At 49.3% G+C, this 11358-nt stretch overlaps 1 protein-coding gene across 1 annotated transcript in view; it reads right to left on the bottom strand.

Moving 5' to 3' along the window:
* Window positions 1–1656: 1656 nt before the first annotated feature.
* Window positions 1657–11358, bottom strand: part of LOC120040560 (FERM, ARHGEF and pleckstrin domain-containing protein 1-like) — a gene marked incomplete at its 5' end in the record, with an annotated part of 15347 nt that continues 5645 nt past the window's right edge. Inside the window, 2 exons of the mRNA XM_038985656.1 lie at window positions 1657–1775; window positions 10770–10884. Of these exons, the coding sequence (XP_038841584.1) occupies window positions 1685–1775; window positions 10770–10884 (206 nt within the window). The remainder of the gene's footprint in view (window positions 1776–10769; window positions 10885–11358) is intronic.

Genomic DNA, 11358 nt, shown 5'->3' with positions numbered 1-11358 from the left:
TCATAGTCTGACTCGGCTGGCGTCTGGCGTCTGGGGACACACAGGAGACAGACCAACACTTTAGTATTTCATAGTCTGACTCGGCTGGCGTCTGGGGACAAACAGGACACAGACCAACACTTTAGTATTTCATAGTCTGACTCGGCTGGCGTCTGGGGACACACAGGAGACAGACCAACGCTTTAGTATTTCATAGTCTGACTCGGCTGGCGTCTGGGGACACACAGGACACAGACCAACGCTTTAGTATTTCATAGTCTGACTCGGCTGGCGTCTGGCGTCTGGGGACACACAGGACACAGACCAACGCTTTAGTATTTCATAGTCTGACTCGGCTGGCTTCTGGGGACACACAGGACACAGACCAACACTTTAGTATTTCATAGTCTGACTCGGCTGGCGTCTGGCGTCTGGGGACACACAGGACACAGACCAACACTTTAGTATTTCATAGTCTGACTCGGCTGGCGTCTGGGGACACACAGGACACAGACCAACACTTTAGTATTTCATAGTCTGACTCGGCTGGCGTCTGGGGACACACAGGACACAGACCAAAGCTTTAGTATTTCATAGTCTGACTCGGCTGGCGTCTGGGGACACACAGGACACAGACCAACACTTTAGTATTTCATAGTCTGACTCGGCTGGCGTCTGGGGACACACAGGAGACAGACCAACACTTTAGTATTTCATAGTCTGACTCGGCTGGCGTCTGGGGACACACAGGACACAGACCAACGCTTTAGTATTTCATAGTCTTACTCGGCTGGCGTCTGGCGTCTGGGGACACACAGGACACAGACCAACGCTTTATTATTTCATAGTCTGACTCGGCTGGCGTCTGGGGACACACAGGAGACAGACCAACACTTTAGTATTTCATAGTCTGACTCGGCTGGCGTCTGGCGTCTGGGGACAAACAGGAGACAGACCAACACTTTAGCATTTCATAGTCTGACTCGGCTGGCGTCTGGCGTCTGGGGACAAACAGGAGACAGACCAACACTTTAGTATTTCATAGTCTGACTCGGCTGGCCTCTGGGGACACACAGGAGACAGACCAACACTTTAGTATTTCATAGTCTGACTCGGCTGGCGTCTGGCGTCTGGGGACAAACAGGAGACAGACCAACACTTTAGTATTTCATAGTCTGACTCGGCTGGCGTCTGGCGTCTGGGGACAAACAGGACACAGACCAACGCTTTAGTATTTAATAGTCTGACTCGGCTGGCGTCTGGCCTCTGGGGACACACAGGAGACAGACCAACGCTTTAGTATTTCATAGTCTGACTCGGCTGGCGTCTGGGGACACACAGGACACAGACCAACACTTTAGTATTTCATAGTCTAACTCGGCTGGCGTCTGGCGTCTGGGGACACACAGGAGACAGACCAACACTTTAGTATTTCATAGTCTGACTCGGCTGGCGTCTGGCGTCTGGGGACACACAGGAGACAGACCAACACTTTAGTATTTCATAGTCTGACTCGGCTGGTGTCTGGCGTCTGGGGACAAACAGGACACAGACCAACGCTTTAGTATTTCATAGTCTGACTCGGCTGGCGTCTGGCGTCTGGGGACACACAGGAGACAGACCAACGCTTTAGTATTTCATAGTCTGACTCGGCTGGCGTCTGGCCTCTGGGGACACACAGGACACAGACCAACGCTTTAGTATTTCATAGTCTGACTCGTCTGGCGTCTGGGGACACACAGGACACAGACCAACGCTTTAGTATTTCATAGTCTGACTCGGCTGGCGTCTGGCCTCTGGGGACAAACAGGACACAGACCAACACTTTAGTATTTCATAGTCTGACTCGTCTGGCGTCTGGGGACACACAGGACACAGACCAACGCTTTAGTATTTCATAGTCTGACTCGGCTGGCGTCTGGCGTCTGGGGACACACAGGACACAGACCAACGCTTTAGTATTTCATAGTCTGACTCGGCTGGCGTCTGGCATCTGGGGACACACAGGACAAAGACCAACACTTTAGTATTTCATAGTCTGACTCGGCTGGCGTCTGGGGTCACACAGGACACAGACCAACGCTTTAGTATTTCATAGTCTGACTCGGCTGGCGTCTGGCGTCTGGGGACACACAGGAGACAGACCAACACTTTAGTATTTCATAGTCTGACTCGTCTGGCGTCTGGGGACCAACAGGAGACAGACCAACACTTTAGTATTTCATAGACTGACTCGGCTGGCGTCTGGGGACACACAGGAGACAGACCAACACTTTAGTATTTCATAGTCTGACTCGGCTGGCGTCTGGGGACACACAGGACACAGACCAACACTTTAGTATTTCATAGTCTGACTCGGCTGGCGTCTGGGGACACACAGGAGACAGACCAACACTTTAGTATTTCATAGTCTGACTCGGCTGGCGTCTGGGGACACACAGGAGACAGACCAACACTTTAGTATTTCATAGTCTGACTCGGCTGGCGTCTGGGGACACACAGGACACAGACCAACACTTTAGTATTTCATAGTCTGACTCGGCTGGCGTCTGGGGACACACAGGACACAGACCAACACTTTAGTATTTCATAGTCTGACTCGGCTGGCGTCTGGGGACACACAGGACACAGACCAACACTTTAGTATTTCATAGTCTGACTCGGCTGGCGTCTGGCGTCTGGGGACACACAGGACACAGACCAACGCTTTAGTATTTCATAGTCTGACTCGGCTGGCGTCTGGGGACACACAGGACACAGACCAACGCTTTAGTATTTCATAGTCTGACTCGGCTGGCGTCTGGGGACACACAGGACACAGACCAACACTTTAGTATTTCATAGTCTGACTCGGCTGGCGTCTGGCGTCTGGGGACACACAGGACACAGACCAACACTTTAGCATTTCAACATCAAGTTGGACCAGTTCCACTGTTTCATCTGTACAATTGTCATCAAAATGTTGACTAATTCAGTGCAACAAACAGCCTTAAAGGAAAGCTTGGTTGTGTAAATCTTATCACTAATAAAACTAACAAAACTAACTACTAATAAAATCCATTAAATTAATAGGATCCATTAAACTAATAGGATCCATTAAACTAATAGGATCCATTAAACTAATAGAATCCATTAAACTAATAGGATCCATTAAACTAATAGGATCCATTAAACTAATAGGATCCATTAAACTAATAGAATCCATTAAACTAATAGGATCCATTAAACTAATAGAATCCATTAAACTAATAGAATCCATTAAACTAATAGAATCCATTAAACTAATAGAATCCATTAAACTAATAGGATCCATTAAACTAATAGGATCCATTAAACTAATAGAATCCACTAAACTAATAGAATCCATTAAACTAATAGAATCCACTAAACTAATAGAATCCATTAAACTAATAGAATCCATTAAACTAATAGAATCCACTAAACTAATAGAATCCATTAAACTAATAGAATCCACTAAACTAATAGAATCCACTAAACTAATATAATCCATGAACATAATGCTTGCTTAACCAATATTTTGGACTAATATATTGCCCTCCGCCTCCCCACCAACACACGAGAGACTTTGAGTTACTAAATCTGCTGAGTGGAAATAGTTTCCTGTTTCCTGTATGTGGGCCTGAATTAGACCATCCTTCCTGCTCTGATCTGGGCTGGCTGGTCTCCTGAGGGACAGCGGTTGGTTTGGGGGGTGGAGAGGGGGGCCCGGTTTGGTAGGACAGACACAGAGGGTGGAGGGGGTAGAGGGGGTTGGTAGGGCAGACAGAGAGGGTGGAGGGGGTAGAGGGGGTTGGTAGGGCAGACAGGGAGGGTGGAGGGGGTTGGTAGGACAGACAGAGAGGGTGGAGGGGGTTGGTAGGACAGACAGAGAGGGTGGAGGGGATATAGGTGGTTGGTAGGACAGACAGAGAGGGTGGAGGGGGTAGAGGGGGTTGGTAGGGCAGACAGGGAGGGTGGAGGGGGTTGGTAGGACAGACAGAGAGGGTGGGGGGGGTTGAGGGGGTTGGTAGGACAGGCAGAGAGGGTGGAGGGGGTAGAGGGGGTTGGTAGGGCAGACACAGAGGGTAGAGGGGGTTGGTAGGGCAGACAGAGAGGGTAGAGGGGGTTGGTAGGGCAGACAGAGAGGGTAGAGGGGGTTGGTAGGGCAGACAGAGAGGGTAGAGGGGGTTGATAGGGCAGACAGAGAGGGTGGAGGGGATAGAGGGGGTTGGTAGGGCAGACAGAGAGGGTGGAAGGGGTAGAGGGGGTTGGTAGGGCAGACAGAGAGGGTGGAGGGGGTTGGTAGGGCAGACATAGAGTGTAGAGGGGGTAGAGGGGGTTGGTAGGGCAGACAGAGAGGGTAGAGGGGGTAGAGGGGGTTGGTAGGGCAGACAGAGAGGGTGGAGGGGGTTGGTAGAGAAGACAGAGAGGGTAGAGGGGGTTGGTAGGGCAGACATAGAGGGTAGAGGGGGTAGAGGGGGTTGGTAGGGCAGACAGAGAGGGTAGAGGGGGTAGAGGGGGTTGGTAGGGCAGACAGAGAGGGTGGAGGGGGTTGGTAGAGAAGACAGAGAGGGTAGAGGGGGTCGGTAGAGAAGACAGAGAGGGTAGAGGGGGTCGGTAGAGAAGACAGAGAGGGTAGAGGGGGTCGGTAGAGAAGACAGAGAGGGTAGAGGGGGTCGGTAGAGAAGACAGAGAGGGCGGAGGGGGAAGAGGGGGTTGGTAGGGCAGACAGAGAGGGTGGAAGGGGTAGAGGGGGTTGGTAGGGCAGACAGAGAGGGTGGAGGGGGTTGGTAGGGCAGACATAGAGGGTAGAGGGGGTAGAGGGGGTTGGTAGGGCAGACAGAGAGGGTAGAGGGGGTAGAGGGGGTTGGTAGGGCAGACAGAGAGGGTGGAGGGGGTTGGTAGAGAAGACAGAGAGGGTAGAGGGGGTCGGTAGAGAAGACAGAGAGGGTAGAGGGGGTCGGTAGAGAAGACAGAGAGGGTAGAGGGGGTCGGTAGAGAAGACAGAGAGGGTAGAGGGGGTCGGTAGAGAAGACAGAGAGGGTAGAGGGGGTCGGTAGAGAAGACAGAGAGGGTAGAGGGGGTCGGTAGAGAAGACAGAGAGGGCGGAGGGGGAAGAGGGAGTAAAAGAAGAACAGTAACCTGACATAGACCATGGTGGAAGTTGACCCTAAAGAAGAACAGTAACCGGTCATCTGATCCTAGATCTGTGGTTAGGGACAACGTCTACACCCAGTGAAGACTAGGGGTCATCTGATCCTAGATCTGTAGTTAGGGACAACGTCTACACCCAGGGAAGACTAGGGGTCATCTGATCCTAGATCTGTGGTTAGGGACAACGTCTACACCCAGGGAAGACTAGGGGTCATCTGATCCTAGATCTGTAGTTAGGGACAACGTCTACACCCAGGGAAGACTAGGGGTCATCTGATCCTAGATCTGTAGTTAGGGACAACGTCTACACCCAGGGAAGACTAGGGGTCATCTGATCCTAGATCTGTGGTTAGGGACAACGTCTACACCCAGGGAAGACTAGGGGTCATCTGATCCTAGATCTGTAGTTAGGGACAACGTCTACATCCAGGGAAGACTAGGGGTCATCTGATCCTAGATCTGTGGTTAGGGACAACGTCTACACCCAGGGAAGACTAGGGGTCATCTGATCCTAGATCTGTGGTTAGGGACAACGTCTACACCCAGGGAAGACTAGGGGTCATCTGATCCTAGATCTGTGGTTAGGGACAACGTCTACACCCAGGGAAGACTAGGGGTCATCTGATCCTAGATCTGTGGTTAGGGACAACGTCTACACCCAGGGAAGACTAGGGGTCATCTGATCCTAGATCTGTGGTTAGGGACAACGTCTACACCCAGGGAAGACTAGGGGTCATCTGATCCTAGATCTGTGGTTAGGGACAACGTCTACACCCAGGGAAGACTAGGGGTCATCTGATCCTAGATCTGTGGTTAGGGACAACGTCTACACCCAGGGAAGACTAGGGGTCATCTGATCCTAGATCTGTGGTTAGGGACAACGTCTACACCCAGGGAAGACTAGGGGTCATCTGATCCTAGATCTGTAGTTAGGGACAACGTCTACACCCAGGGAAGACTAGGGGTCATCTGATCCTAGATCTGTAGTTAGGGACAACGTCTACACCCAGGGAAGACTAGGGGTCATCTGATCCTAGATCTGTGGTTAGGGACAACGTCTACACCCAGGGAAGACTAGGGGTCATCTGATCCTAGATCTGTGGTTAGGGACAACGTCTACACCCAGGGAAGACTAGGGGTCATCTGATCCTAGATCTGTAGTTAGGGACAACGTCTACATCCAGGGAAGACTAGGGGTCATCTGATCCTAGATCTGTGGTTAGGGACAACGTCTACACCCAGGGAAGACTAGGGGTCATCTGATCCTAGATCTGTGGTTAGGGACAACGTCTACACCCAGGGAAGACTAGGGGTCATCTGATCCTAGATCTGTGGTTAGGGACAACGTCTACACCCAGGGAAGACTAGGGGTCATCTGATCCTAGATCTGTGGTTAGGGACAACGTCTACACCCAGGGAAGACTAGGGGTCATCTGATCCTAGATCTGTGGTTAGGGACAACGTCTACACCCAGGGAAGACTAGGGGTCATCTGATCCTAGATCTGTGGTTAGGGACAACGTCTACACCCAGGGAAGACTAGGGGTCATCTGATCCTAGATCTGTGGTTAGGGACAACGTCTACACCCAGGGAAGACTAGGGGTCATCTGATCCTAGATCTGTAGTTAGGGACAACGTCTACACCCAGGGAAGACTAGGGGTCATCCGATCCTAGATCTGTAGTTAGGGACAACGTCTACACCCAGGGAAGACTAGGGGTCATCCGATCCTAGATCTGTGGTTAGGGACAACGTCTACACCCAGGGAAGACTAGGGGTCATCTGATCCTAGATCTGTGGTTAGGGACAACGTCTACACCCAGGGAAGACTAGGGGTCATCTGATCCTAGATCTGTGGTTAGGGACAACGTCTACACCCAGGGAAGACTAGGGGTCATCTGATCCTAGATCTGTGGTTAGGGACAACGTCTACACCCAGGGAAGACTAGGGGTCATCTGATCCTAGATCTGTGGTTAGGGACAACGTCTACACCCAGGGAAGACTAGGGGTCATCTGATCCTAGATCTGTGGTTAGGGACAACGTCTACACCCAAGGAAGACTAGGGGTCATCTGATCCTAGATCTGTGGTTAGGGACAACGTCTACACCCAGGGAAGACTAGGGGTCATCTGATCCTAGATCTGTGGTTAGGGACAACGTCTACACCCAGGGAAGACTAGGGGTCATCTGATCCTAGATCTGTGGTTAGGGACAACGTCTACACCCAGGGAAGACTAGGGGTCATCTGATCCTAGATCTGTGGTTAGGGACAACGTCTACACCCAGGGAAGACTAGGGGTCATCTGATCCTAGATCTGTGGTTAGGGACAACGTCTACACCCAGGGAAGACTAGGGGTCATCTGATCCTAGATCTGTGGTTAGGGACAACGTCTACACCCAGGGAAGACTAGGGGTCATCTGATCCTAGATCTGTGGTTAGGGACAACGTCTACACCCAGGGAAGACTAGGGGTCATCTGATCCTAGATCTGTGGTTAGGGACAACGTCTACACCCAGGGAAGACTAGGGGTCATCTGATCCTAGATCTGTGGTTAGGGACAACGTCTACACCCAGGGAAGACTAGGGGTCATCTGATCCTAGATCTGTGGTTAGGGACAACGTCTACACCCAGGGAAGACTAGGGGTCATCTGATCCTAGATCTGTAGTTAGGGACAACGTCTACACCCAGGGAAGACTAGGGGTCATCTGATCCTAGATCTGTGGTTAGGGACAACGTCTACACCCAGGGAAGACTAGGGGTCATCTGATCCTAGATCTGTGGTTAGGGACAACGTCTACACCCAGGGAAGACTAGAGCTTAGGACTGGTGCCCATCTCTGGGAGGAGACGCTGGGAGAGAGAGCAGAGGAGGGAGGGATGAGAGGGAGGAAGTGGGTCCTGGCACACACCCAAGGAATGGGATGAGTCATCTCAGCTGGAATTCTGGGAAAGGAAGGACAGGGACAGTCTTGTTCCATCAGTCCCACAATAGTTTTACAGGGAAGACAGAAAGGCAGGGCGCGCCAAGAGGAGCTTTATAGATAACCATCTCTAACCATCGATGTGGGCGCAGGGACAGAGACGTTGCCTGTCAGATTAACACTGTTCTGACGCTGGCTGGCTGCTAGACACAACACTACAGTAGTGCATTACATAACACTGGGCCTGGCTACTGATGTACATCAAGATTCATCTACAGCAGCTAAATCACCATCTAACTTCTCCTCTTTTTGATGTAATCTGTCATGTGTCTTTTACTGAGGAGAGGCTTCTGTCAGTCTACCATCAAGGCCTGATTTGGTGGAGTGCTGCAGAGATGGTTGTCCTTCTGGAAGGTTCTCCCATCTCCACAGAGGAACTCTGGAGCTCTGTCAGAGTGACCATCGGGGTCTTGGTCACCTCCCCTTTTCTATTTAAGGCCACTGTGTTCTTGGGGACCTCCCCCCAGATCTGTACCTCGACACAGTCCTTGCAAACATTTCTAAAAAACCTGTTTTTGCTTTGTCATTATGATTTTCAATCAATTTTAGAATAAGGCTGTAACGTAACAAAATGTGTAGAAAGTCAAGGGGTCTGTATTTTCCCCCCAAAACATTATTGGTTACTGATTAGTATGCGGTTTGCATCAAACATACATCTTACAATCTGCAAATGTTTGAATTCCCACTTTAATTACTGAACAAGTAAATACATGATTTCCGCCAGCCAACAATCTGAACAGCAGCATTGTGACACAGTAGGCCTGCAGCTCCGTGAAACATGAGGTGAAACACGACGTGAAACACGAGGTGAAACACGAGGTGAAACACGAGGTGAAACAGGAGGTGAAACACGAGGTGAAACACGAGGTGAAACACGAGGTGAAACACGCGGTGAAACACGCGGTGAAACACGAGGTGAAACACGAGGTGAAACACGAGGTGAGACACGAGGTGAGACACGAGGTGAGACACGGGGTGAAACACGGGGTGAAACACGGGGTGAAACACGAGGTGAAACACGAGGTGAAACACGAGGTGAAACACGAGGTGAAACATGACAACCCAATCTAAATAAACATGTCTCCATTAACTTCTTCTTAATAGGGGGCGCTGTTTTCACTTTGGGAAAAAATCGTGCCCAAATTAAACGGCCTCGTACTCTGTTCTAGATCATACAATATGCATATTAGTATTACTATTGGATAGAAAACACTCGGAAGTTTCTAAAACTGTTTGAATTATATCTGTGAGTAAAACAGAACTCATTTGGCAGCAAACTTCCAAACAGGAAGTGAAAATTCTGAAAATGGGGCTCTGTGTCAGGGCCTGCCTATTCAACTGGCTTATATTTATGGATCTGTATGCACTTCATACGCCTTCCACTAGATGTCAACAGGCAGTGGAAGGTTGAATGGGGTGTCTAGCTTGATGTGAGGCCGAATAAGAGCTTTTGGAGTGACAGGTCCGCCCTATCGTCAGTATTCAGCTGCGCGCCGGGGAACCTCACATTGTCTTCTGAAAAGCGTTCGGTATACACGACGAAATGCTCCGGCTCTGATTTTATTGGACACATATGAGAAAAACATCATAAAGTTGGATTTTCAACCGAGTTTGACCAGTTTATTCGACGTTTATTGGGAATTTTGGAATTTTTCGTTCCAGGCGCAACGATTTCTTGGACATATGCCCTCCACATGGCTAGCCAAAGTTGCTAATTCGACAGAAGAAATGGACATTCTAAAACCAAACAACGATTTATTCTGGACCTAGGACTCCTTGCACAACATTCTGATGGAAGATCAACAAAAGTAGGAGAATATTTATGATGTTATTTCGTATTTCTGTGGAATATGTTGGCTCCAACAAGGCGGAGAATATGTGAGCGCTGTCTCACAATAATGCATGCTGTACTTTGTACTAAAGTTATTTTTTAAAATCTAACACAGCGGTTGCATTAAGAACCAGTGTATCTTTCATTTGCTGCACAACATGTATTTTTTAGTAAAGTTTATGATGAGTTCTTTGGTTAGATTACGTGACTGTCCAAAATATCTCCAGACAATTTGGTGCATCATGGCTACATATTCACAATGTAAAACCAGGATTTGTACCTCTAAATATGCACATTTTCGAACAAAACATAAATGTACTGTATAACATGATGTTATAAGACTGTCATCTGATGAAGTTTTCCAAAGGTTAGTGATGAATTTTATCTCTATTTCTGGGTTTTGTGAAAGCTATGTTGGCGGTGAATAAATGGCGTTGTGTGTTTGGCTATTGTGGTGAGCTAATATAAATATATATTGTGTTTTCGCTGTAAAACATTTTAAAAATCGGAAATGATGGCTGGATTCACAAGATGTTTATCTTTCATTTGCTGTATTGGACTTGTGATTTCATGAAAATTATATTATATGATATCCCTGTCTCGTTAGGCTAGGCTATGCTAGTCAGCTTTTTTGATGAGGAGGATCCCGGATCCGGGAGAGAGAAGCGGTAGAGGTTTTAAAGCCAAACACCACATCATCTGGTAGCCTATCGATAGGCAACCGCGTAGACATCGCCATTTCAGAACCGGTAGTCTACACTTTGTACGTGACCCAAACTCCAACTTTGCAGGAGGGTCCAGAGAAAGGTAGAGTGACTCACACATGCTTGTGGTGGTATTCTGTGATCTTGTCCATCAAGGCGTCCTGGTTAGGCATGTACTTGTTGTGAAGAAGGTGCTGAAAACTCTGGACCTCGTCAAAGTCCCCGATCTCAGCTGTGGAGAGAAGAGAGGAGAGAGCGAGAAAGAGGGAAAGATAGGAGAGAGCAGACAATAGGAGTCAGAAGGGAGAGAGAGTAGAAGAGACGAGAGGGAGGAGAAGAGAGAGAGGAGAGACGAGAGGGAGGAGAAGAGAGAGAGGAGAGACGAGAGGGAGGAGAAGAGACGAGAGGGAGGAGAAGAGAGAGAGGAGAGACGAGAGGGAGGAGAAGAGAGAGAGGAGAGACGAGAGGGAGGAGAAGAGAGGGAGGAGAGACGAGAGGGAGGAGAAGAGAGAGAGGAGAGACGAGAGGGAGGAGAAGAGAGAGAGAGGAGAGACGAGAGGGAGGAGAAGAGAGAGGAGAGACGAGAGGGAGGAGAAGAGAGAGAGGAGAGATGAGAGGGAGGAGAAGAGAGAGAGGAGAGATGAGAGGGAGGAGTGTTACTGAATAACCAAGAGAAGAGTTCAATTCACAGACGTCACCCCACTAT

The sequence above is a fragment of the Salvelinus namaycush genome, unplaced genomic scaffold (assembly GCF_016432855.1).
Source record: "Salvelinus namaycush isolate Seneca unplaced genomic scaffold, SaNama_1.0 Scaffold3616, whole genome shotgun sequence".
Classification (NCBI taxonomy): Eukaryota; Metazoa; Chordata; class Actinopteri; order Salmoniformes; family Salmonidae; genus Salvelinus; species Salvelinus namaycush.
The sequence above is the reverse complement of the archived record's forward strand: the minus strand, read 5'-3'. Positions and strand labels throughout refer to the sequence as shown.